Genomic DNA, 27498 nt, shown 5'->3' with positions numbered 1-27498 from the left:
GTGTCTGCTGATTATTGTGAGCCAGACAATTAAATCATTACCTTCATTTGTCAGCTGGCTTTGAGGTGGTGTTTGAGTCTTGGAGGATACCAGCCAAAAGTGCCCAAAGGTACAAAACACACAGCAACTGACTCTGCATTTCTGTATCTTTACCCGATCCTGAAGCCTTGCTGCTCTCTGGGATCTCACAGATTTGTCCCAGCACCATCCCAGATAAAAATATGAGTCTGTTCTGGCTGGAGATCCTCCAAACACAGCAGTGTAAGAACTCATGTTCCTTTTCTTTCAACAGCTAAATGACACAAACTACTTCTGCCAGTCTTTCAGATGGAAACTGAATTCTCATTTAGAAAGAAGTAAAATTATAATTTTTTTTCTTCCTCTCATATCTGAGATTCTCAAGCTGATCACAACAACTGCCATGTATGTACAGCTCCCTGCATTTGACTATGCCCCTCAAGATACCAGCACACTCCTCAGGGCACTCAGTGGGCTGACACAGGTCCCGAGTGCCTAAAACTGGAGAAACAGGAATGTTGCTGACAAAGAGGATGAAAAAGGCAACTTCTTTAGCTGGATTAACATCAGGCAGGAGTCACAGAGCAGTGACCTATGTACAGAAGCTCTGTACTACAGAGGAATAATGGTACTGCTGATTTAAATATTTATCATGTTTGCTCATATATTTAACTAGAAACTCCATGTTCCCTGATATAACATTGCAGCTAAGGATCAAAATCAGGATTTGCCAGCATGGTAAAGGCTACAGAGGGTATAACAGTATCTCTGCATCTTCTTACCCCTTTCTTGAAGGTGGTAAGAAAGGTGGAAATTACTTTCTGTTACTAGAAGGAAAAGCATCTTCCTACTTTGGGTGAACTAGAAAGCAAGTGAATAAAGGGCTCAAAACACAGGAGCTGGGAACTCATCAAGTAGGACTACCAGAGTATGACACACAAGAGTCCCAGCAGCAGTCCTCCTGAATTATAAAAATGTATACAGTCTCCAGAAAAACAGACATGAAAGCTTTACCTGACACATAAAACCTGTGAAGTCTCTAAGCAGGACAAGTGGTATTTTAAAAACACTGTCTGGGTTTGTTTTTGTTTTTTTTTAAGAGGCACTTACAGCCTGATCTGCTCAGGACTGTAAGTGCCTCAGCATTTTCTGTCAGTTGCTATTTGCTTAATCTAGCACACACCAAGATTACAGTTACACACGTTCATTTACACTGCAGCACTTTACCAAGAGAATAGGTAAATACTGTAGCCCAAAAATTTCATCTAATCGTGCCAAAAACTATTGCAAATTCTAATTTCTCAGAGTGCTGAGAACACATTCCATGCAAGCACCTAATGCCTTCATAAAGTTTAATAAAGGTGTACTCAGAGGCACCCAAACATTCAGTTATCTGCATGGAGGAAAAAATAAAAAAGTCAACAATTGAACTGGGACCCTGCATCAAAGATTTTGTCTGAGCCTTGAAAAGAACACACCAGGAAGACTGAAAATAGGGAGCAGCAACTAAAATATCTTCTCACTGTCTTATATTATGGAACTACACCAGCTCTCAAACTGAACAGAATTCAGAGAACAGACTTCCAGTTTCCCTTTTCAATGTTAACACAGCATTTTGTACTCCTGTAGGACTTGCAAGTGGCCACCCTGGCTAACATTACTGCGGCCTGAGACTATTAGTACCATGCTAATCATCTTACAAAGCTAGCTTTAAAACCCACGTAAGCAACCAGGGCTAATACAGTTGCTATAGATAAAATACCAGCTCTAAACAATGTAATTCACTGATGTTTTGTTGAGGATGTTTTTGTGTGGACACATGGGGAAGATCAGATTGTTTTTAACTGCTGACTTGTAACAGAGCAAAGCTGGCAACAGGGATAAAGTAGAAGCAACCAGTCCAGAGAGGAGAAACATCATCCCAGGTTTATTTTATTCCTGTTTCAGTCATTGTTATTTGCCAAACAGATGGCCAGTAGGAGACCAGGAGTACCACACACACGGATCTGTGCAGCTTGCAGGGGGTACTGTATGCCTCATCCAACTGTTCAAGCATCACTGATAGTGATGCAAGACATCTTTAGAGGAAGAAATATGTTTCACAACACATCTGCTTCAATTATGTTCACTATTAAGTGCTCTCAGTGATGGAAAGGGAAGACTAGGATGAAATCAAGCTGAAAAAGTGCTGACACCATTGCCTGTCCACCCACTCTCACCCACCTCCAGCTTCAACCTACTATTACTGTCATGATGCAACCATAAATTGTATTGAACAAACTAGGGGATATGTTAAGTATAATGAGAAGTTAAAGCAGTCTTGTCTTAGAGGCAGCAAAGCATGGGAGATGAAACTCACAGGAAAACAACAGTAATAGTCTCATGTAATTCTAACAGCTCGAGATTTTAAGGGAAAGTGTCAACAAAGGGTATCACAACCTGACAGGCTGACTACATGTCAGGCATGAAGTTCATAGAGTATCTCCCTTCTATTTAAAAGCTGATTTTTCAGAAGCAGTACAAGCAGGCCCTGTCTTACTACTATGAACCACAGCAAGAATTGCCTTCCCCTCTGCCATCTGCTCTAAACTGGAACAAATTACATCTCCATGGACTCTTACAAGTTTTGGAGAGCCTGATTTTTGATACCACCCAACACTTATTGATTCTTCCTCTGTCCCCCAACTCAGTTTGGGAAGCTTCAGCCTCTGACTGCAATGTTACAGTTGAGCTCTTCCAAGGACTGCCAATATCCTCTGGCACAGCAGAGAAACATAAGGAAGAAGTTGAGGTACCATTGAAGTATCTAAAGTGTACTACTTTATTAACACATTTTTAAAGTATCAACTATGGTTTTTAATTTAAATAAGAGGTAAGCCAGTTGCCAAAACAAGAAATATTAAAAAATCAGCCAGCCTGCAGTGCTAAACAAAACAGTTGTTAACTAAAAGGAACTGTTACTAAAATTATAGTAGCATTATTAGCAGCACAGGCTACAGCTATATTATTTCAAGACCATGTCTTCTCCAGCTCAGAGTAAATTTTCCCTGCTGTTGCTGCTCAAGAAATGGTCAGATATGAACATGACAGCATTAAGGTTGAAAATTGAGATAAAATTAGAGCATCTTCATTCAGACAAACCTTCTTAACTTCACTGTATGGTTCCTACCTAATTAAGGATTTAGCTCTAATTCCGTGTTAAAAACCAAGCCACCAGCTGTGATAATTTAATGTTTGGCTGCCAGTTCCAGAGAATACTCATACCATATGCAAGAAATGAGTTCTGCTGAGTAGATTTACATTTCCAGGTCATAGCTGTGGGTTTAAAACTTGGTTTTCAAGAGACAGGTTCAAGTTTGTAGCATGCAGAAAACAAACCAAGAGATTCATCACTTTGGGTTTGCATCATGTAAGAATTTACACACACTTATTTAGGATAATGGCCAAGTGTCACTCAAAGAACATGTGATTCCAGCAGAACAATGACACACACACCAGCAGAACTGCCAGGTAGGAGCCAAAGAGCCTCAAAGATATTGCAGTTCTGACTTGCACTGCCACAGACAAACTGAAGAGTATCACAGAGCACACATAACAGAGGTGAAGCAGCTCAGCTGGAAGATCAAAACCAGCAATTTAGAAATAAATGTAACTCCTTTCCATGCCTGGACTACATACTGGACAAGCTGCTCACAGGACAAAAACCTGTTTATATAGAAAAACACACATGACAGCCTTGTGACAGGAAATATTACTGCAGAAGAGGGATCACAGGGTTCTAACTACTCATCTCTGCACTGGTGACTTGAAGAGTTATTGCCCACCAGCTGCTCACTCCCACCATTCTGGGGGCAGGACAAGTTCTCTCCTCCAGACCTGCAGCTCACAGAGCACTGGGGCCACAGGGTCAGGAATTGCCAGTGCCACCAGGACAACCAACCTTGGACCATCATTTCCCAGACTGGCCCACACAAATCTGCCAGACCTCGTGACTCAAGGCCCAGCTAGAGGCAGAGTCTCCATCCCCTCTGCTCCCACAGAGTGTTTCTGAAGCAGACCTCTGTGCATGAAGCATTCTCCTTCCCCCTTCAGGGCTACAGAACCTGCAGGCTAATCCAGGTTCCTTCCCTCTACAAACGCATTTCCTACAAATGTAAATACAGCAGCATAAGAGCCTTTTCTTTGGAATGTTTATGTGAAATTTTCTGTGAAACACTATTTCATGGTCATGTTTCTGTAACTGACTACTCACTTGCACATTTCAAAAAAAAATTCCACCTCCTGTCCCTTAAAAAAATTACTCACCCACAACTCTGTCTCCTACTTTTACTCCCATCTTCCTCATGGCTGCAGCATACAAAGCTACAGCTTGTCTCAGTTCTTCAAAAGTAACTTTCAGGATTTCTTCTTTGCCTTCCCCTGAGGAAAGAAAATTAAAGCAACCAGTCAGAAATCAGGCATTACAACAGGCCTAGTACAAACAACTAATTCTCAAAGAATAGAAAGCAATTTTAAGAGAACAGCTTCCAGTAATATTTATACTTTTGCTTTTGAAGTTTTTACCAAAGCCTCTTCTTTTTAATGGGAATCAAGTATTAATCAGTGGTATTTGTTCATTAGGCATGAGGACATTTCTAAAGACAAACATCTGCAGAAACACAAACTGAAGAAAACTGTGTGCTCTCAAAGAGAATTCATGGTAAATAGATTGCACTCACCAGGGCTAATTTATAACATGGTAAGAACCTCATTTTCCCTTTTTGCTCAGTTTTCTCATTAGGTCTGGGAAGCAGCCCCAAGCTGCCAAGTTCAGGTTGTTACAGCAAGTCACTGACTAGAAAATCATGCACATACAGGCCTGACTTCCACTGTGCTTTGGGAACATCTGCCTTTGCCAACACAGTACAAAGCAAACAAACTGACCTGGACTCCATTCACCTCTGAAAGGATCTGCAGGGTGTTTTCCCTATTGTACTGAATGTCAGATGTTACATAAGCTGCTAATAAATCACTCGTGAAACAAAATGAACAAACCTGAATGTTATGAAAGCAAAAATCTGTCACCTTAAAGTCCCTTCCTGTACTTCCTCAGTGGGATGCCTGCAAACCATGTGGCCTGTCCTATTTCCACTGTCCAGCACTTCTTATGAAGACACACATGCCAAGGCCATCACAGGAAAGGTGAGCTGCACACCCTGCTCCTTGAAGGACAGCTGCCATCAGTCTGATTGCCTTAAGCAGGGAATGATACTTTTTACTCTTCTGCCTTCTTAGATTTTCACACCAATAAATCTGGACTTACACAGAGAAAGGGAGCAGGTCATGATGTAAAACAACCCAAGTCCCTGCTACATGCAGTTCACAAACTGAGCAGGGACTGCCAACAGAGCCTGTGTTCCCACAGAACAACAGGAAGTGAGACACTGATCTTGCTCCATGATTAAAGCCCCAGGAGAAGGGAATCACAAAAAAGATTCACCACGGGAGCCAGTGACAAGTGAAATTGTTTAGGAAAGTTACATTTACATTCCTATGCCCTATGACAACCACACTGCCCCCACAGAACCATCCCCAGTGAACACAAACCTGGCCCAGGCCCCCAAACCACCACTCTGACCTAGCAGCAGGGAGTTACCAAAAAACACTCTGACTTAAGAAGTGTTAAGAAGATTAAACACAGCAGAAGGTCACAAAAGAAATGCAGGTGGAAGTCTGTTCACCACAGAGGAGCCAGTTGTTCATTCCAGCACTCATACAATAATCAACTAGAAAATAATTTTGCTCCTTTTGCTATCACCACCTGTGATTATGTGACACACAGCAGTCTCTGGTACACCCCATGACTTCCTAACAAAAAGTACCTACAAAACAATGTAATCACATGTCAAAACAAGCAATTCACTGAACTGGTAATAATTCCTGTGGTAATTTGAAGTGACAATATTTAACTCCGCTTTCTCAAGTTGCATGTTTAGTTTTTAACATTAACAAATCAATCATATCAATTCTACACACATTTAGAGTTGACTCATTAATCAATGCTTGGCTTTCAGGTGCTCCACAAGATATACTTAACTATATTGATTTTTTTTCTCTACTATATAACACATAAGAAGCTTTTCTAACAATCTCAAAATCTGAAAGTGATGAGTCCATTACTTTGAAGCCAGCTTTTGGTTACAAGGCTCACTTCCATCAGGCTTTACCAGATCAATTCTTATTCCACCAAAACTGGGTCACAGATTTCACCATTCTCTTTGAACTGGTAGTTGATTTTAATGTATGTATGAGATCAGAGAGGTTTCTTTCAATACCTCTCAGCAGTGAAATGCAACTGATAAGTATTTCTCCAGCAGTAAGCTTACAGAAGGTGATGGTTGCCTCACACAGCTGTTCAAAAACAATTTATTTGTAACTCAGAAATGGGTTCCCATGTACCTAAAACCAGAAACTAAGATTTTTAACACCTACACAATCAATGCAGAGTTCTGCATCACCTTCTCTGCTAAGGAGCTGCAAGGCCTCATTGTTCATTGATAAGCTACTAAGAAGCATCACTGCTTGGTCAGCCTCATGATAAGGATTAGGTCCAGCAGAAGGGAAGCCCAGAATGCAGCTCCCTCTGGAAGCACACTCACACCTGCACAGAAGATAATCCCATCCAATAGAGATTAGAACTGGTTTTTAAAGTTACCAAAGTCAGCAAACAAAAGAAAAAATTCCTTTCTCCATGTCTTAGCATGGCCATCCTCATGAATATACACAGATTTTACAATGCTCAAATCTTCAATGTAACAAAAATTAAGACTGAGCTTTAGTGTTCCAGTAAAGTAAGATTCCAAGTCTCCCATGCACATAACTGTTGTTTGTGTTGTCAAAAGCAGAGTTAACTCCTACCTAAAGCCCATGTAGTTCTTAGTATTCCCAAAATAAAAGGCATAGGAAGAGGGTGGGAAGGACACTACCAAGCTACAGTGCCAAAATGCTTCCTGAAGGCAAGCAGCAGGTGAGTGTTCCCAACAAATGTGAAATAATACCTCAAATACCCAGCACTCTTAAACACAGCATGACCTCCACTACCTTCATGCAGTTGAGCACATTCTAAGAAAACTTCATTTAGCTTGCCAAGGACTTTCCAGAACTATCTATATTCCCAGAACATGTTTTGCTGGGTTTTTTTTGCAGACCTGTATCTATCACTTTTTTCTCCTCATCCAAACCAGTTTATTTCCACATTTCATCAGAGCTGTTTCATAAGGCCTAGTCCTGTGGGCAGCAAATACAAGGCATTAATTTTCCTTACTCGCTGCATAGAGTGCAATCTTGTCATTGTCCTTGTGCTTCAGGAGATTCTCTGCATAGTTCAGACGGCTGCCCTTGAACCATTCTGGGACATCTGCAATACTCTTGGAGGTATCCACCACCTGAAAGAAATAAATCATTCATTCCTGGAGAACTGTAATAGAACTGCTTTTTCACAGCAGTGTCCAGAAGTCAGCTAACTACTGCCAAGCTCTTTGCAGACTATTAAGCAAGAATCACTTCTCCCAGCTTACAGATGGGTAACAGACACTGAATCCTGTAATTAGAGGCCTGGGACTTTTAATTATTTGTCAACTGTCACAAGCAAATACGTCATTACAACAAAACTAGGGAAAGTTCCTCACTGACAGTTCTACCTTTGGACCAGCCTTTAATACACAAGTAAAACAAACCACTGACTACACCCAGACCAGGAGACAGATCCACACAGACCTCAGCAACACTGGGGGTTTGCCCCAGGAACACCCCAAACAGGGACTGAGCTGCAGCACATGGTAACTCTGCCAGCCCACACAGCCCAGCCTCCCTCTTAGGAAAGTGTGAGCATCCACTCTTCCCCACCGTGAGTCACAGCACACAGAGACCAATAGCAGGAACTCACACAATGGTAATTCAAAATAATCAATTGTACAGTCAAATGTAACTGCAGAGTTCCAGCTTTTTACTCAAGTTCCCAATTTTTTAGGATTAAGAGGATCCAACAACCTAATAAACCCATATTAAGTAACTCCCCACTAAGGACTAAGACATGCAAAGAATTGAAAAATCATCAAAAATATGTTCAGTTGAAACAAGTTCCCTCATCTTGAACTAATTAAGTTTCAAAGTATTAAACTACCCCTTCATAAGTCACAGTTAAGACTAACTTTAATAATAGGTAAAAAGCCCCTTAGCCACAAGTCTAAATTCCTTCCAAAATGTCCCCCTGCTTTGTGATTCAGCTGCTCAGCAGCACATTTATCCGGAAATCTTTAAATAGAAACTTTTTCTTATAGTTGTGTTTTTGAAAGCTTCAGTTTATACCCTCAGGTTCTCTCTCATGCACTGCACACACATTACAGAAACAGCATTCCTATAGCTGAGTGAAAGGCTCTTCTGACAGCCAAGCAGAGCTCAAAATACATCCCATTCCAGAAAATCTAATGGTTTTGTGCTTTGAGAGCAGTGTATGTATTCCTGGAGGCAATCTTAAAAAATTCATGTGGAAGTGCACCACTGCATTAATTTATTTCAAATGTATTTTCTAAAAAAAGGGAACTCAGATTTCTTTGCTCCTAACAATCAACAAGAACTGAGTTATAACATTTATATTTTATCAACTCAGGCTGCACAAATGATTTTTATACTAACATATTACTGCAGCAATTAGAAGCTGCTCTTAAAACTGACTCATTTCTGACTTCCTCAAATTGAGGAAAAGTGAGCAGAAAGTTTTCAGCATTTTCCAGGACAAGATCCAACATAACTTTTTTTCTGAAGTGGAAAAAATCCTTCACAGAGCTTCGGTGAGCTCCACTAGCACAAGGTGCTGGACTCATACTCCAGTACTTTCTCCCCCCAGGTAACACCTGTTACTCCTAGTTAAGCTCAATCTTCAGCAGTGGTACTTTCTTAGATGAACAACATGATCCCTCCCTTAGAGGCCCCTCCACAGGGCCAACAGGTGTCAGGTGCTCCTCATAGCAAAAGGAGAAATTCAGACACATCCTTCATTTAAAAACAGCTGCTTGTAACTTGACATTCCAATGCCAATGCTGCCATGCCAGTACAGCTCTGCACACTGAAGTACCTCTGTTCATGTCACAAGTGACATAGATGACAACTGCTACAGAGCAGCATCAGCACATCCACATCACATCCTTAAAGCCTTTACTAGGATTAAATAAAATACTGGCTGCTTTTATGCTATGTACACAAGGTTTTTATTGCTTTTCTTAGAATGACCTCTGGAAGTAGAAGCTGTTCCACTGCTTGGGAACAAGAGTCAACTCTGTTTCATTAAAAATTTTATTTACCTCAAAACAATGTTTACTTCCAACAGACAGCCAGGATCAAGCTGTAAGACACTTGAAATCAAACTTTTCAGCCCTCTAGCTACCACATACCAGCTCAGTTACTCTAACAGTTCCCAGAGTTTAAGCTAGCATCTACAGAAAATGTGAAGATTAACTGTTTATAGTGCTCAGACCACACACTTCAAAGCAGGCTAGCTCTTACACTCTTGCTGCATTCACTCTTCTGAAGGCTGGGTCACATAAATAAGGCACTTGAGAATGCAGTTCCATGGCAGGAAGAACCATTTGATCTATCATATCAGTACAGAAATCCATAAAACAGGAAAAGTCAAAAGAAACTTACCAGTCCCCTCTGCAGGCCTGCCAGTACTCTGAGGGTTCTGGAACAGATGGACTCCAGGGATTAAGACAAGCCCAGTCCTCCCTACTGAATCCCAGGAAGGTTCCACTGCATCAAGCTTTTCAGGTAATTAGCCCAACATCTTCCTCAGACGGAAAACCACAGGGTTGATATCCTACACCAGGACTGTACAAGGGCTCCATCTGCAGAATCTACAGAGTCATCTTTATTCCAAGGAACTCTGTGGTGCTGTCTGGTGTTCCACCCATGCCTGCATTCAACCACCACCATTCCCTCAGAGGTATTTCAAGCCTACACCTGACTGCAGAGCTTCCATAACCAGTTCTACAAAGCCAGAGTAACAGGTGTGCTTACCAGGTAAGCTGACTCAGGGAAGGTAAACATGAACTTGACAGCATGCCAGCATTTACAAAACCAGGATGATATTCTACCAGCACAATCCTAAGGCAGAAGGCAGTGCATTGGCAAACTGCTCACAAGCAGCCAGGAATTACAAGGTGTGCAAGAGCACACGACCACAAGGACACTACAGCAGAACTGCTTAGGATAACACCACTCGAGGACTTCACTGTCCTAAAGTGTACCAGCAACTGAACACCACCATCCACCACACAAGGAAATCCAGGACTAGACAGATTCCTCTCATCACTTGCCAGAGTTCTAAGAACAGGTCCAAAAAAATCACTATTTCCCCTTTGTGTTGCACTTGCTGCAAGAGAAGCACTGAACTTACCTCATCATAGAGGCCAGAGCAGACGATGTTACTGTATTTCCAGAATTCTGCCCAGAAGTCTGAGTAGGATTCCACTGACCACTGGTATAGATCATCATAGTTGGCTGGAAGTAAGAGATACATGTCAGCATCATACAGATAATTACAGGAATCTAAACAAGCTACAGTCAGGGATATCCCAGATAAAGAAACTTTGTGGCGAAAGCAATTAGGAAGATAACTCTGACCACCAAGTAGATCGCTTCTGCTCAAGGCAAGTGACAACAGAACCACCGAGAGCCTTCCTGAACAGATGGCACCACTTCACCTGACTGTCAGGAGCCATTTGCCACCACAGACAGCGACCCTTTCTAATAACTCCATTCAATATCTACACACACTCCCCTGCCATCAGGGCAACCGAAGATTAAACAAGTCCTGCTTGTTGACACTTCCACTCCCTATCGATCAACATACTTTCACACAGCAAAAGATAAACAAGGCTTCCTGACAAGGGGCATTTGCTGTAAGGTCCCAGTCTGGGGCCAAAGGCCTCTGATAGCTCAGTGACACAGAGATTAGATGCACTTGTTATCCAACCATGGTATCAAAATCACTGCTACGGGAAGCACAGCTACTTTTCAGTAAATACGGGGTCTGACAGACTGCAGCTTATCTTTTCATGCTGAAACAGAATGAATGAAGTCAAACAAGATGTCTACTAGCTAGATATTAAAACCATAACCTGCCATTAAAAACACAGAAATAAGCAGTTTAAATCTTACATGAATGTGAGACAGACAAAGTAACCTGAAGGATGCATAGCAAACCCCACAATTCAAACTAAATACTGAAATTTAGTGTGTAGAACAGTTCTAGGTATGAATAACTGAAGCCAGCTCCTCATCACAAGCTTAGAAGTGACGTTTCCTCATCATGTCCACATTATCTAAAGCTGTGCCAACAACCAATTAAATCTGAGTATCTACCATCAGTGACAGTAAGTTTCCTGTTCTGCCAACTGTTCCCTATTCAGTGCTTTCAGCTAAACCACTCAAAGGCATTTTTGCCAATTATCTCTGGTTTGCTATCCTGTTATCCAGCCAATTGCTGCAAAAGTCATCTTTGCAATCCCTTTCCTACAAGGGGGACATCTTCCAGCTTTTTAACAGAAAAACATTCGAAGCCATCTCTGCACTGTTACTCACACTTAGCCACCACTTTGTTCTCTCCCCAGCCAGTCTGCCCCTTCTACATCTTACCCCACCTCAATCCTTTCCATCAGAGTGAAATTATTCCCTAGGGATTACTGATAAGACAAGGCAAAGACTCTTCTCCATAATGCAGATTTTATCTACACATTGCCCAAATCCCGACCTCTACACACTCTTTTTACACTCCACGGAAGCTTCTCATCACTCTCCTCTACTCCACACATCAGCTGCACAGAGATAAGACCTGACACAAGAAGAATTTAAGTTTCCATCTCCTCCTTCAAAACCCAGCTGTACCACGTGCTCCAAATCATTTGATACATGCAAGAAGCTACAGGTCACTACTAATTTGGTTTCTTAAAGCATGAATAGCTTATTCTGGTTTGTCTATACAGTTTGCTCCAAATAAGCTTCAGCATGCAAGTCCTTCAGGGCACAGGCCTGTTACTCAACAGTCAAACACTGCATTTTGTTACTACATTTCCAGGGCCCAGCAGAACCACTGTCTAAAGGGCTGTATTACCCTCAGCTCTCCTCAGAGTCCACATCATAACATTACATCAAGCATCCATTCTTTGTTGTGAATAGCACTCAGTGCAAACCTAATGGAAGCTGACAAAGGTTTCTATATATATATATATATATACCCAGAAATCCACCTTCAAACAGAGAAAGCCACTTCCAAGTAGGATGGAAAGAATTCTAGTTGTTTCAGCCATAAAAACAAGCAGCCCCTCAAACTGCACTTGCTCTTGACCATATGAGTAGCAGCTACATCACATTCCACTCAGGAGCTGGCTAAAACCCTGGAGTAACTTGCTCCCCATCCAGCAGGAGAGTTAGATACTACACACTTGGATACCAATGGGAAATCACCAGCAGGCAAAATAATGACCTGGCTTACCCACATAGTAATCAAGGTGAGGAGTTGTTTTCTAGGCATGAACTGCCAGAAGCACTATTGACACTGCTACCACTCCAGAATGTGTCTGCTCATACCACTGACATCTACCCCGGACTGACAAACTTCCAAGCCACTTGCCAAAACTACTCCTTTCACCCCTCATCAGACAAATGATTACAGGAAAGCTACACAAGAAACTTGGGCCCCAAATACTTAGAGAGAGCAATACAAAATAAACTAGTCAGAACCAAAGGGTCTGACTGCCACATGCACTGAAGTTTACCTGGGTCATGATGCAGCTGAGCCCACAGAGCCAGCACCACTGATTCCAGATAGCCTGGAGACACAACTTACAGCCAATAGTTACGGAAAAAACAACACTCTGAGCTGGAAACACCTCTAGACATCCAACACCTGCTCAAAGCAGGTCTCCTTTCAAAGGCAACAGGTTGTTTCCAAGTCAAAGAAGCACATACCTATTCACAGCCACACAGGTATTTCTGAACAAGTACAACGCAGGGATTGCAGTTCAAGAGCTGTGGCAGATGCACAGCAAAAACTCCTTACCTTCCACCACAGAACAACCTTATGCATCACCGTTCACCTCCCAGCATACCTGAATATTACAAAACACATACTCTTCACAATGAAAGATGAACAGGGCCATAACTCCACTCTCACATACCTCTGCTGCTGAAGCATCACGCTAGGGCTTACACTCACCTCACAGCCATGGCGGCAGCGATGCCACCCTCCCACATCCCTTTAAAACACTAAATCGCTCCAGTGCCGCTCCCGGCCCCAGAACTCCCCGCAACACCGGGAGCCTCCGCAGGTAGCGATGCCGGCGCTGCCTGGGCTGACATCCAACCGCAGCACCAGGCACAGATAAGGCTGTTTGCATTTCCCATCGGCACATACCTTCACACCAGCGGATGCTGCCCCGGAGGCCTCTGGCTGAGGCTCAAGCACAGCATCCCACCCGCAGCCCGGAGCACTACGCCCACCTGCCCCAGGTGCACCCAAGGGGACCGAGACCAGAGCGGCAGACGGATGGCCCCCAGACCTTCCGTGAGCCCACGGTAAAGCCCACCACCGAAAGGCAGAGCCCGGCAGCCCCCACAGTCCGAGCACGGCCACAGGCAGCGCCCGCCTACCCCCACCCAGCGCTCACCCAGACGGAGCCCGCAGCTGCTGGCCACGGCGGCGCGGAAACGGTCCATGTGGGTGTTGCGCTTCGTGTCAGGCTCCCACAACACCTGCGACTCCATAATCTCGGGCTCCCGGGACATGGTGGCGACAGCGGAGCGAGGCGAACACGGTGCGTCCCACAGGCACCCACACGGCCCGAACACGCTCGACTCCCGCCGCACCTCGGCGCTGACTGCGGCCCCTCCTCCGCGCGCACCCTTTAAGGCTCCGCCGACCGCATCACTCCGTAACCTTCCGCCGCAGAGAAAAGTGCGGGGCGGGGCGGGGCGCCGAGGGGGCGGCGGGGACCGGGGGAGACCGGGGGAGACCGGGGGAGACCGGGGGGTGGGCGGGGAGGGGCGCTGGGGACGGCCCGGGGAGGGCGCGGGCGGTGCGGGATGAATGGGGGAGCGGCCGCGCCGGACACCCGAGAGCCGCCGCGCGGTCCCTGTCACCTCTAAAGGTCACCAGACGCCGCGTCGGCATCGGGAGGAGCCATCGCTTCGCGCTTTTCTCCGGATCTCCGCAAAATCGCTGCCGCTCTGTTGATTAGTTTTTCCCCAGGGAGGCCTGAAGAAGTACCAACAAGTGTCTTTGACCCAAAAATGAGGCAAGGAAAGCGTTTCGCCTTGGCCTCGCCATCCCAGTTGCGCTTGTGTAACGCTCGCAGCCTACACGGCTTGCACCTTGGATTAAAACTCACTGTTGCTGCTGTGCTTTCTGAATGTGAGCTCTGCTAGCGACGAGATTTTGCAGCAACCGATTTCAGCCGGGAATTGGTGGTAAAAAAGCACTTAACGACGTGCAGTTCACTGCTAGACCGTGATCTTTAAGGGTCTTTTACAACCTAAACGACTTCACAATTCACGGTGTATACGTGCTGCTTATGTAACTTATTTTCAAGGTCATCATTTTGCTTCTAATTCATGGAAGCCTCAAAAATGGGAATTTGATGGTAAATTATACCGGTGTACTGTATATTAAAGTAAAATATGTGTAGTAGATTGTGTACGGACTCTACATTTCATTTAGATTTTTGTGCTACCGGAATACAACTACTTCATTAAATTTGGAGGCCATGGAAATGTGATTTAAACAATCCACAATTTTTATTTGCTTCGAGACAGACCTTACATCTGGCTTATTTTTAAATAACTCTCCCCAGAGCCAAAGGGACTCGGGGAGGCTGAGGTGGAATGACGTGCCTGATGTGCCTCCCTTGCCTTGGCAGCGCTCAGAGGTCAGTGGAAGTGTGAAATCCATGGCCAGACACCTGCCAATCCCGGAGATAAGGGAGAAGGCAGGACAGGAGTGTCCTGTCCAGTGTCCAGGTCCCAGAGGGTTCAATGGACTTGGGATCCGCAGCCCATGGTGAGGAAACTGCCTGGAGAATCCATCTTCCTGCAGTCTGCAGAAGAGATAACTTCTATTGGCTGCCCCGCATGTCCTGTACCAGTGGATATATCCACACTGCCTTAGTGCCATAAACACCTTCACAACCCAAAAGGGGCAGGAAAGTTTTGCCTCCTGCCCCATCACCGACCTCGGACCTCTGGGCAGCCCCTCTGCACCATTTACCGCCGGTGATGAGCAGCCTGCCCTGCTCTGGGGTGAGCTTTGGGCCAGGCGTTGGACAGGTCGAGAATTACACCTGGTGGATGCCATATGGTTGTTGCAGCGCTCCTTGCCAGGACTGGAAGCAAAGCTGTAATTTCCCATTTTTACCGAGATCACCCCATGTCCCGAGGGGGCCACAGCTCAGGAGGGTGGCGGTGAGGCCGCCCACTGACCCCTGCTCTGGTAAGGCCACACCACGAGTCCTGTGTCCAGTTCTGGGCCCCTCAGTTCTGGAAGGACATTGAGGTGCTGGAGTGAGTCCAAAGACAGGAACGGAGCTGAGGAAGGGGCTGGAGCCGCAGGAGCGGCTGAGGGAGCTGGAAAGGGGCTCAGCCTGGAGCAGAGGAGGCTCAGGGGGGACCTTGTGGCTCTGCACAAGTCCCTGACAGGAGGGAGCAGCCGGGGGGGGGGGGGGGGGTCGGGCTCTGCTCCAAGGGAATAAGTGATAGAACATGAGGACAGAGCCGTAAGCTGCTCCAGGGGAGGTTTCGTTTGAACTTTCGGAAGAATTCATTCGGAGAAAAAGTAATTAGATATTGGAATGTAGTTCTCAGGGAGGTGGTGGAATCATCGTCCCTGGAGGTATTTAAGGAAAGGCTGGACATGGCACGGAGGCGTTGGGCCGCAGGCTGGGCTCGCTGCTCGCAGAAGCCTTTCCCAATCGAAGCGATGCCGTGACTCCGTGACTCCGTGACCCGCCCGCCGCCGCCGCGCCCCTCAGGGCCGGGCGGGCCCGCGCTGCGGATGGATCCCGCGCGGCGCACGGCGGCCGTGACGCCAGCGCGTCTGATTGGCTGCGGCGCGCCTGGCCCCACATCAGCCCAGAGCCCGCTCTCCTCGCGGCTGGGCCGACGGGGGGAGAGCCGACGCCGCGAGGGACCAATCGGCGCAGAGGTTTCTCAAGCCCCTCTCTCTGCCGGCCAATGAGCGGCCGGATCGGGGGGAGGTGTGCCCAATCAGAGGAGCGCTCTCATGCCACCCGGCGGGAGGGGCGCGGGGCCCTCCGTGGTTCCCCTCAGCGCTGAGGCGATGCCGAAATTGCCCGGTTTTAGGATAAAAAAGCACAGAATCACCGAATCAGTTCGGTTGGGAAAGACGTCTGAGGTCATGGATTCCAACCTATGACTCAACACCACCCTGTCAACCACGGCACGGCACTGAGTGCCACATGCAGCCTTTCCTTAAACACCTCCAAGGGCCGGTCATTCTATCGCCTTCCTGAGCAGCCCATTGTAATGTCTAAAACACACCTTCTGTGACCAGCTTCCTCCTAATACAGCAGCAAAACTGCCGCTTTCTCTCCCCAAAGCAACCTGTACTCCTAAAAAGAAAACGAGCAGCCAAATGACCTGAGAAGGGACCCAAAAATCCTCTCGCTGAGCTGAAAAAGGTGTAATTTAGAAAGGACTGACCCAGTTACAGCTCAGGGACGAAGGGCTGTGATGGATTTGCTGATAAAACTGGGCTTTTTGGAAAGCCTGACAGTGCTTCTCACTTACTAGCAGGAGTTTTACTATTGCATCCTTACTTAGAGGGGGTTATGAATCCATGTTCCCTGCCTTCATTCCAGTTTTCCCTTACTCAAACCAGTTTTCCCCTCTTTCAAAGGTGACTTTGGAAAAATGGGAACTAAAAGAAGGAAAACTAAACACACCTTTAATGAGAAAATGGGCATTAAGAGGACTGCGGTGACTACTGCAATTAGTTTGCAGACTAGATTAGGATAGCTGGAGGAAAATAGCCTGAATTAGATTAACTAGAATTGTCCACTTTCAAATCTTTTTAAGCCTTACCTTATGCCTGCTAATAGTAACGATAGGTTAGAAATGAAATCATGTTTTCTGCCTCAGATTAGATTTAAAACAGGTGCTTCAGAGCTGATGAACAGCAGTAATGCTGCTGATGGTACTACCCCCTTGGGGGCTCTGAGGTAACCTGGAGTCACCTGTAAGATTAAATTGACTGATGAAATGCCTGGATCTATGAGATAAAAGTTTTGTAATAATACCTCGTGGTGATCTCTGCAATACGCTGAGGCCTGACCATGATTCATTGATCCAACAACTGGATTAGGAAATTTAAAGATTTTGGAAAGGTTTTTTTTTTTTTTTAATCCTATATTCAGAGCATTGGCCAGCTGGCTGATGAGTTTGGATAAGAATAAGAAACTTCTGGCTCATTTGATGTCCATGATCTCTGCAACCTCTCCATGGTGTCAGGAGTACAAGTAATCAGAATCAAAATCAAAGGCATTTGCAGAAAAGGAGAAAGAACTAAAAGGAAAAGGAAAGGGAAAAGGGAAAAAAAAGAAGAAAAGAAACAGTGACACATTGCGAGAAAAATCTCTTGGGGAGGACATGAAGGAAAAAAGGCCTAAAATGACAAATGGTCATAAAGCAATTAGCTGTGACAGGTTGAGGCTGTGAGATGAAGGAAAGACAGAAAAATAAGAGTCAGTGAGGTTAAGAACTGGTCCACAGTAACATCAGCTGGCTTTCTTTAAGGCTATGCCACTTTTTTCAGCATAAAGATGATTTTAAAAGAGAGAACCCTGTGATCTGCTAAAACTTAGAGTTGTAGAAGACCCCAATTTTTTCTAAACACTTCAAATTGTTGTTAAATCCCTGTCTCTGAGTAGGACAACTTGAACACTTTTTAGTGCAGATGAGGAAATAGAGAAGCCTACTCATGCTTCCTCTGTACAGTGAGACCCTCATCAGAGGACCTTTCTAGAAACCTCCAGTTTTCCTCATTAAGAAGTTCAGCGTGGCTGAGATCCATGTTTCATGCCATGATGCAATGCATTCTTTGAACAGACGCTATTTCATTTATTTAAACGAGGAGGGTGAAATACCACGTAATTTCATAAGAGCTGGGCATTTGGGGAGATAACCTTACCTGAAATAGGCTCATTGAGACAGGTCAGGAAATCAGTTAGATAGCAGGAAGATTCCCAAATTATCCTGACCTCATGTGAAGCACAACCCTGAGCGCAAGCCTTCAAAGGCAGCCACTACCACAGGCCTCTGGAGCTCTGTAAAGAACAGATGGGAGCAAACAACAGGCACTTTGGAGAAGTGATTTTGAGGAGGTTCCACCAGGGAAATTCACACAGAGAAATAGGAATGTTCCCAAATTCGCACAAACAAGACCTATTGGACCATAAACGGCACAAGGGGACCCAGAGAACACCATGCCAACTGGAAACAAATCGAAGAATTATACCAGGCACAGAAAAAAACACTCATGACAATTAATTATCATCAGGTTTTTTTGTATTGTGAGGCTCTTCACAGGCAAGAAATGCCCCAGAAGCTGACTTTAGGGTATGCTCAGAGTACAAGCACAGCATGACGCTGAGGGCAGATAACCAGAAACCTTGTAAGAACCTCAAAAATACCTGTCATCAGTTACCAACCTGTTCTGGAAGAGGATGAGACTTCAGACTATAGGCAGGTATCAACAGATCAGCAATTTCAGGGCCATCTTAAATGAAAGCATTCTTTATAAATACATAAATCATCTATATCCTGCTGAAATCGAATAAGATCCTAAGTAGCCTCCTGGATGTGGGCCCAACCCTTCCAGGGCCAAATAAAAAACAATGCTGAAAGTTCTAGGCCGTTCTGCTAAATGTGAAAATAAGTGCTTTGGCCAGACTAAAACTGGGAAAAAGGCCATAGCAGAGATGTCTGTATTCTAATATCTACTCAACTACAAGGCTTGGGGCTGAGCCACAAGGTTTAAACATCAAGAACACAGACTGTAAAATCAGGAAGAGATACTTCAAGTTATTCCAGTGACTGGGAGAGCTACAAGATGCACTCCTGACTCTGCAGGAACTCCCCAGGAAGGGGCTGGTAAAAGCAGAGATCTGCCCTGTAACTTTCAGAAGTAAAACCAGAGAGGTAAAACTCAGACCTTGAGTGGTGCACAGGAATGGGCATGGGTTGCCTACACCTTCCCAAGCTCAACGAGAAGCTCTGGGGAGGACATCAGGATCCCTTGTGCCTTGAAGGTACTGTTGGGCAATTTAGCAAATATTTGCTGCCCTAGGTCACGTCATCAATTGGTGCAGGATCTATGCTACAGACCCGTGGATCTATTTTTATACCGCCATCATTGTGTTCCTGGATGAATCAGAATGTGCTCTGAAGGCAATAAAGTGCTCTTCTGTCTCCTGGGGATTCTTACTTCAGTCTGCCAACAGCGTGCTTGGGCTTCATAACCCAGAAGGAGCTGATAACATTGTCTAATTTACACTTCCCAGCTGTTTTTTTGTTAGCCTGGTTAGTTTGGAAAAATCAACACAAAACCAGTCAGAAGAGGGAGTTGCACCATGAAACGTGCTGTATTTCAGCATGTACATCTGAGTCAGAGTTTCTCAAGGGTAAAGGACATGAGCATCCTTCAGAATCCCTCGATGTGAAGTTGACAGAGTACTGGAGAGAGATGTCATTTTTTTGGACACAAGAGTTCTATATTTCCCTTGTTATTTAGGGATTGTGTCTAGGAATCTCCTCAGAGATTGCTACCCATGTAGAAAAAGCAGCTTCTTGTAGTCCCTCTAAAGACTCTGATGAGTCTCCAGAGCCCAAATAGCCGAGTAATTTAAAAGCTCCATGGGAGAGGATTGCAGAGCCAAGGAACTCGATCAGGAGCTGGGAATGGGCCCCGTGGCAAAGAAGCCCAACAGCATCCGGGGCAGGTCAGGAAGAGCAAAGCCAGCAGGTCAAGGGACATGATCCTTTCCCTTGCGTTGGCACTGCCAAGACCACATCTGGAGTAGTGTGCCCAGGTTTGGGCTTCACACTTCAAGCCAGATAATGCTGCTGAAGGGACAACACAGGACCCCAAAGGTGGAGCAGGTGACACAGGAACGCATCCAAGTGGGATTTCAATGTCTCCAGAGGGAGACTCCAGAACCTCTCTGGGCAGCTTGTTCAATGCTCTTCCACCCTCAACGTAAAGAAGATCTTCCTCATGTAGAGGTGGAACTTCTTGCATTTTAGGTTTTGGTCATTGCTCCTCATCCTGTTGCTGGGCACCACTGAAAGGAGCCTGGCACCATTCTCTTGGCACCTGCCTTTGAGATATTTATATGCATTAATGAGATCTCCTCTGTCTTTTCTTCTCCACGCTAAACAGGCCCAGCTCCCACAGCCTCTCCTCATAAGAGATGCTCCAGACCCCAAATCATCTCTGTGGCCTCTGCCGGACCTTGTCCAGCAGCTCCTTGTCTCTCTTGTACGGAGGAGCCCTGAGCCGGACACAGCACTCCAAACACGGCCTCTCTAGGACGCAGCAGAAGCGGAGGATCAGCTACCTGCTCTCCCCGCAGTTATCCCGGCGGCCTTTCCCAACATCAGCGATTTTTCCGTGATTTCCTCAAATCCGCGGCCCGCCGGGAGCCCCTCCCCTCCCCTCCCCGCCCCGCCGCTGTGGGCGCCGTTGCGGGGCGCGGCCTGCGGGCGGCGCTGCGGCGGGCGCGGCGGGGCGGCCATGGCGGCGGCGCGGCGGGTGCAGCTGGCGGGGCCGCTGCTGCTGCTGCTGCTGCTGCTGCTCGCTGCGGCGGGGCCCGGCGCTCGGGCCGCGCGGGGCCGCGGGGCCGACCGCCAGAACAGCCTCCGCCGCGCCGCCAGCGGCCTCTACCAGGGCGTCAGCGGCCTCTTCGGCGAGGACAACGTGCGGGCCCTGCAGAAGGTGAGGCGCCGGCTGCTGCCCCCCCCTCCCCCTCCACCTCCATCTCCCGCGCTTCCTTCGCTTCCTCTCCCTCCGCGCCGGGGCTCCGGCGGTGATCGGGCGGCTCTCGGGGCGCAGCCCCGCTCGCCCGGCGCCCCCCGGCGCGGGGCTCGGTGCTGGACCGGCCGTGGCCTCGTCCCGGTGCGAGCGCGGCTGCGGGCGAGGCGGCGGAGCGGCCGGAGCGCTGCTTTGGGGAGAAAAACGGGAGGCGAGGCTTGCAGGAGGCTGGGGGAAATAGCGGCGAAATGCCTAAATAAAGGTTGTTTTAGGTGAGGGAGACGGCCAGGGCCGCCCGCTGGCGGTGAGGAGCCCTCCAGCTGAAATCCGGTCTGTCTGCATCAGCAGAGCATCCTATGCTTGGAGGGCCATCGGAACTTGCAGGAAATCAGGCATGCGGGACCTGTACATTCCTCTGTTCCTGCTTTCCTCAGGCAGTAGGAAGAAATAGTAAAATCTGTTAAATTGATCTCTGAGTACACCTGAGACATTTGTGTGTGATGCTGGGGACATCTGGCTTGATAAAACTTAATTCTTTGGTTTCCTTTACCGGTTGTTGGTAATAGTGTTTTCTCTAGACTTCAAAACAATAGTAAAGCCAATAAAGTGCGGTTTTATCCTGCCAACATATACATTTACATGCCAAAATACCTACAATAAGGATAATTGCTACATGTAAGTTCATAGTTCACATAGTAAAAAAAAATACGGAATGATAGTTTTTCCCATGGGGACTACAAAATAATCTGCAATTCTTGCTTAATGAATTATGATTCTACTCATGATTAATAAGTCTCAAAGTGTTATTTTAGGAATTGAGGATTTTTTTAATTTTAAATTTTATTTCTCAGTTTTTCTCAAGGTTGACAGAGAGGTTTGTGAATGGGGTGGATGTATTAATGGACACATTCTGGAGAATATGGACTGATTTGTTAGATGTTCTTGGAATTGATGGTAAGTGTGATGCCTGTTCACCCTTGAACTGTCTCAGCCTGTATCAGTGTTTACAAGCAAATGGGAAAACGATTACATTTTATCATGCTGCTTAAACATCTGTCAGTGGCGTCTCTCTCTGCTTCACATGGCTTTGATTTTCCTATTAATATCTTCAAACAAGAAGACTGAACCCCGCCATTCCATTTCTATATGTGTCTCTACAGGATGTGTATAGAATCACAACAAGTCACAGTTGGTTCCTTGGTATCATCATTAAATAAATGGATTCACACAGCCAGGAACGGTGCAGGGAAATCAATGACGGCTAGAGAAGGGAAAGATGCAGCTGAGAGCCTTTAGAATGTAGCTTTTACAAAGCAGGATCGTAGCCCAGTATGCATTTTGACCTTAGGCTCTACGGTGGTTTGTCTTTAAAGAGCCTTTAGCACCTCTTCTGGAATTAATTCAGTTGAATCGTTGGAGCTGAGCCAGTGATTTGAAGAAGGTCCATCCAGAAATGGGTGAACCAGCTTTACCCCTTACTTCAGAAAACACAGCCGTGACCCCACTGCTGTGGGGGTTTGACCCTTTGGAGCTGTGCTCGTGTTTTCCCCCACCCCCCCATCCCGTGCCACCTTCAGCCCACGCTCATTAACATTCTGTACATTTTCCTTTGTTTTTCAGCCTCCAACCTGACTCACTATTTCAGCCCAGCAGCAATTGCCAACAACCCGACCCGCGCCCTCCTGCTGATCGGTGCCATTTTACTGGCCTATTGGTTTTTATCTCTCTTCCTTGGATTCTTCTTCTATCTCCTGCACATGCTGTTTGGCCGCTTCTTCTGGATCGCCAGGGTCGCGCTGTTCACGCTGTCGTGCGTCTACATCCTGCAGAAGTACGAGGGCGACCCGGAGCACGCCGTGCTGCCGCTCTGCTTCGTCGTGGCCGTCTACTTCATGACGGGGCCCGTTGGGTTTTACTGGAGAAGAAACAGCAACAGCAGCCTGGAGGAGAAGATGGACCACCTGGATAGTCAGATCAGACTGCTGAACATCCGCCTTTCCAGGGTGATTGAGAACCTGGACAGGGGCAGTGAGCAATGAACCGGCCCCTACAGACCACTGTAACACCAGCTCCAGAAAAGTCCTAAGCACTGTCTCGTTCGAAGTTACAAAGCAACAAAACATCACATGGTAAAAAGTGTGCAAAGTTATAACTTTTCATCATGTGTAAGACTAATTTATCTAGATTAAACACTCAGCCATTAGACTTCTAGGAGAAAGAAAAACATTTACAAAATTCAGCTGTATATTCAGAGTTTTATCCAGTACTAGAATTTTCTCAGTAGATAAACGCTTACTTTTACAAGCATTTAAAAACATCTTTTGTAAAGTTTTTATAAAAGCAAATTGAGTAGTCTTTCAGATATTGAAATTGAGTTAAACATATGCAAATTTGACACTTTAACAGTTAAAAAGAAAAAAAAAATCTCAAGTTACCAAGCACTTCCATTGAGAAGTAACTGCTGTGGGTCCGTATTTTTTCTTCAAAGTTGTGAATGTTTTTGTGTTTTTGTTGGCTTATTTCATTGCCTTGAAGTTGCCTTTCATAGAGTATCAGATGAGGAATTTTCTGGTATCCAGGCCAAAAAATTCACACCATAGCTTTTAACAGGAGGTGGGGAATGAGGGAGAAGGAAGATTTGAAGTCCTTAAATGCCAGTCCAATGTGAGAGAGCGCACGTGTGGCATTTTATTGTTGCATTTCATCTCGAGAACTTTAATTTGTTAGTGTCTGGAAGGAAATCTGGTTTAATAAATTGGCACAGAAGGAAGACGTAGCGTGACAAATTGTAATTCATATTTGATCTGCACAATGAAGCATTTTCCAAGCATAAGTGCATAGACTAAAACATGATTTTTAATCTCAGGACCCACGTACTTTCTCAGAAAAGGCAGCAGTTAAAACACGTGCAAATGTATTGTTGCTTAAAGCTTTCTCAGGACCAATAAGCGGCAATAAATTATCTTCAGGAAGATCTGGATTTTTTTCTAAAATTATAATAGTTTTATAGGTGCTTTTTGCTTGAAGTCTGTGTCCTCATTAGGTTTTGGGAAAAGCGAGTCACCTTTAGGAGGAGGGTGTAGGAAAGGGTTCTCTTTCAAAGCGTTGGAGCTTTGAAGCAATTTTATTTTGCAGGATTTCTGTATTTCTTAGAACTAACGAGCTTGGTAGGGTATCACTGGCTGTGCACGGTTTACTGAAACGCAGTGAAACAAAGGTAACCTCAGGGAAGGAAGTCTGGGATGTGATTTAACCTGGAAACAGCAGCATCCAAGGATACAGATGCGTGGAGGGAGGGGAAGCATCTACCCCCCAGTGATGAGCACAGTTCCGATACCATGAGGGGTAGGATGGAGCACAGCTGAAGCACTCCATATTCCATAGGGTCCAAACCAACAACTACATCAAAAAGCGCAACAAAAATTGGTCTGTGATGGGGCCTGGCTACAAAGCAAGGGAACGAGGAGGAGGAGGAGGAGGTTCCCCAGGTGTGCCTGCCAGTGCCAGCCCCGGTGGGACAGGCTGGGGCAGCTGAGCACAGCTCGTTGTTCCACTGAGCAGAGCTTTTGTTGGATGTGATGCTTAACTGAATGTAACTGTGGGGCGAATTCATTTTTCTCTTTATGCTGAAAGTTTAATGTTCTTCTTGAAATGTGTGTGTTACTTGCCTAACCTCTTTGGGTCTGTGTGTGACATTTCCACGGGGGTTATTTTTAAATCCATGTTAATGGCCTTTACTCTGAACGGTGATCACTTCGGTTCAACACGGTTGAAGTTCATATGCACTTGGCACGGTTGGAATGCATTTTAATTTTTTATGTCACCTGTAAATCCCCCTGCACCCCATTTATCAACAAGTACACGGTTTAGAGTTGTTAACTAACTGGTTATCACAACTTAAAATCTTTCCTGTGAACAGATAGGGACTATGGCAACAAATAGTCCACTTTGTCAAGCTGAAAATGTAAATTACAGTGAATTCCTTTTTCCAGCTCATTTTCCATAGTATTGCAGAGTCTTCCCTGTAAACTCAGTTCTCCCCACTGTTATGCACAGAGGACTGGGCTAAAGCACCAACCTGGAAATTAGGAATTGACTAGTAAAGCTTGTCAGGTCTTGATGTGTTTTGTCAAATTTGAGACCTGAGGACCAAAGTTTGCAAACCTTGCTCGTGTCAGCAGCTCCATTGCCTTCTTAGGACAATGTGCATGGGTCAGTTTGCATAGATTGTATTTTGTGTAATCCGTATTTAACGTTGAAGTTAAAAATACCGAATCATTTATATATTAAGAGCTGTCTATGGTAAATATTTCTTTAAAAATATTATGTAAAAGTTAATTTGGATTATAGTTTCTCCCTGTCTCACTCTAATAATTTATCTTAGTTTTGTAAAATCAGCCCTCCTATATTAATACTCTTGGTTTTGATCACCCTGCTGCTTGAAAAATGGTATTTTTATATTTACTTGCATCCCATGTATAGCAAAATGTTATGTGAAAAGCAGTATATATAAAATTGGGTATTTTTAATCAGTATTTTTCCCAGCACTCAGTTTTCACGTTAGTCAAATTCAGAAGTAATGATTTTTTTAAAGCACAATCTAATCTTCAATATATATATATAAATATATACTTTAAAAATGCTCTGTATTTTTAAACATGCACTGTAGTGAAAGCGCTTTTGGGACATGAATGTGGTATTGTATTTAATCTCTTTCAACTTTTGTAAATACCTTTTACAAATATTTTCCATACCGGCCCATCTAGTTTATCCACGGAGGTTTTTGCTGTTTTTTTAGAACCCCGTGCCAGCGGCTGCACTGCTTTTGTATCGCCGCTGGCAGGAGCAGCACAGAGACAGGCGGGTCTCGGTGTCACCATCCCGAACCCGGGCGGGTCTCGGTGTCACCATCCCGAACCCGGGAGGGTTTTGGTGTCACCATCCCGAGCCCCGGGCGGGTCTCGGTGTCACCATCCTGAGCCCGGGAGGGTTTTGGTGTCACCATCCCGAGCCCCGGGCGGGTCTCGGTGTCACCATCCCGAACCCGGCAGGTCTCGGTGTCACCATCCCGAGCCCAGTGACAGCCGCCGGGGGCAGGGATGGCCCCGGACAGCCCCCGCAGCTCCTCGGCCCGCGCTGACCTGCTGGGAGCTGTGAGAGCGGGGACAGCCCCGCTGGCTGCTCCTGCAGGACCGATGCCGCTCCTGGACCTTCCCCGCGCCGCCGGAGAAGCCGTCGCTGTGTGAGCCGCTGGCACAAGCGCTGCGGACCGGGAACGCCCCGGGGCTGAGGGTTTCACCTGCCTGCTTCGGGAGCTCGCCTTTGGAACTGCTGCGGTGCTCCTCCCGCTGTCGCAGAGCAGCTCCTCCGGACGCACACGCCTGTGGATAGCTGGTGTGTCCCATGGAATGTGACGCTTCCCCAGTGGTTTTGGGTGTCAGAGTGCAGTGTGCACACCTGGTGTGGCTCAGTGCTGTGCTTATAGCGCGTCCTTCACTTTGTGATTTGCTTCTCAAGACTCGTCATATCGTCGGTGTGGAAAATAGACCAGTATCAACCATAGCTCTTCGGTGGTGTAGAAGTGTTTTAAGTGTGGTTTGCCTCACATACTGATCCGCATTTGGCAGCTAATGGCGTTCAGTGACCATGAGTTCTCTTTGTCTGGGTTGGAAAATAAAAGGTTTTATTGTATCCGCATGTATTTTAAACTTTTTGGATGATTCCATCGACCTGTGATGACAGCACATGTAAAAACCAATCTTTTCCTTTTAATCAGAAGTTATATTTGCTGTGGTAGCACTTGTTGTTGGCACTGATGGTAGTGATTTCACATCCTATTCTGTACATCAGGTTTCATGGTTACAGTGTTTAAGTTTGTGTAATTGTTTATGTAAAAATGATTTGGTCTGAAGAGAGGCCATGTGTTCACTTCTGATCCTAGACACATACAAGATCCTACTGATAATACTGTTAAGTAGCTACAAACATACCAGAGTTATTTTTTACAGAGCTTTACATGCCTTTATTTATTCCTTTATTGGACCATCCAAACCGTGTACTCCGTAGTTCAGTATTTGTAGACCAGTTTCACAAATCAAATTATGGTATTGTGGCAAAGCTTCAAATAAATGTTTACTGAGACTTTGCACTGAGCTGCGAGTGCCTGGTGAGGCTGTGAGGGGTGGGATGGGATGGGATGGGATGGGATGGGATGGGATGGGATGGGATGGGATGGGATGAGGTGGGGTGGGGTGGGGTGGGATGGGATGGGATGGGATGGGATGGGATGAGGTGGGGTGGGGTGGGGTGGGATGGGATGGGGCTGGATAGGATGGGATGGGATGGGATGGGATGGGATAGGATAGGGTGGGATAGGGTGGGGATGGGATGGGATGGGATGGGAT

General features: G+C 45.8%; 2 protein-coding genes and 1 long non-coding RNA gene across 3 annotated transcripts in view; 2 read left to right on the top strand and 1 right to left on the bottom strand.

Moving 5' to 3' along the window:
* Positions 1–13942, bottom strand: part of AACS (acetoacetyl-CoA synthetase) — a 37795-nt gene extending 23853 nt beyond the window's left edge. The window contains exons 1-4 of the mRNA XM_032127919.1: positions 13722–13942; positions 10451–10554; positions 7322–7442; positions 4324–4437 (exon numbers count right to left, since the gene is read on the bottom strand). Coding sequence (XP_031983810.1) covers positions 4324–4437; positions 7322–7442; positions 10451–10554; positions 13722–13839 — 457 coding nt within the window. The 5' untranslated portion in view covers positions 13840–13942. The remainder of the gene's footprint in view (positions 1–4323; positions 4438–7321; positions 7443–10450; positions 10555–13721) is intronic.
* On the top strand, positions 13919–14740 carry LOC116452964. Its single transcript, XR_004243641.1, has 2 exons — positions 13919–14008; positions 14202–14740. It is a non-coding gene; the product is annotated as an uncharacterized LOC116452964 (long non-coding RNA).
* Positions 14741–20839: 6099 nt separating this feature from the next.
* BRI3BP (BRI3 binding protein) lies at positions 20840–27246 on the top strand. The gene is made up of 4 exons (XM_032127861.1): positions 20840–21058; positions 21946–22048; positions 22715–26020; positions 26146–27246. The coding sequence occupies exons 1-3, from the start codon at positions 20858–20860 to the stop codon at positions 23131–23133; spliced, it is 723 nt and encodes a 240-aa protein (XP_031983752.1). The 5' UTR covers positions 20840–20857; the 3' UTR covers positions 23134–26020; positions 26146–27246.
* Positions 27247–27498: the final 252 nt, after the last annotated feature.

This window comes from Corvus moneduloides, chromosome 18 (assembly GCF_009650955.1).
Source record: "Corvus moneduloides isolate bCorMon1 chromosome 18, bCorMon1.pri, whole genome shotgun sequence".
NCBI classification, from domain to species: domain Eukaryota; kingdom Metazoa; phylum Chordata; class Aves; order Passeriformes; family Corvidae; genus Corvus; species Corvus moneduloides.
The sequence above is the reverse complement of the archived record's forward strand: the minus strand, read 5'-3'. Positions and strand labels throughout refer to the sequence as shown.

Coding starts and splice junctions, on each gene's coding strand:
- BRI3BP (XM_032127861.1), top strand. CDS start 20,858: ATGGCGGCGGCGCGGCGGGTGCAGCTGGCGGGGCCGCTGCTGCTGCTG. Junction 21,059..21,945: donor ACGTGCGGGCCCTGCAGAAG/GTGAGGCGCCGG, acceptor TTTATTTCTCAG/TTTTTCTCAAGGTTGACAGA. Junction 22,049..22,714: donor AGATGTTCTTGGAATTGATG/GTAAGTGTGATG, acceptor TTTGTTTTTCAG/CCTCCAACCTGACTCACTAT.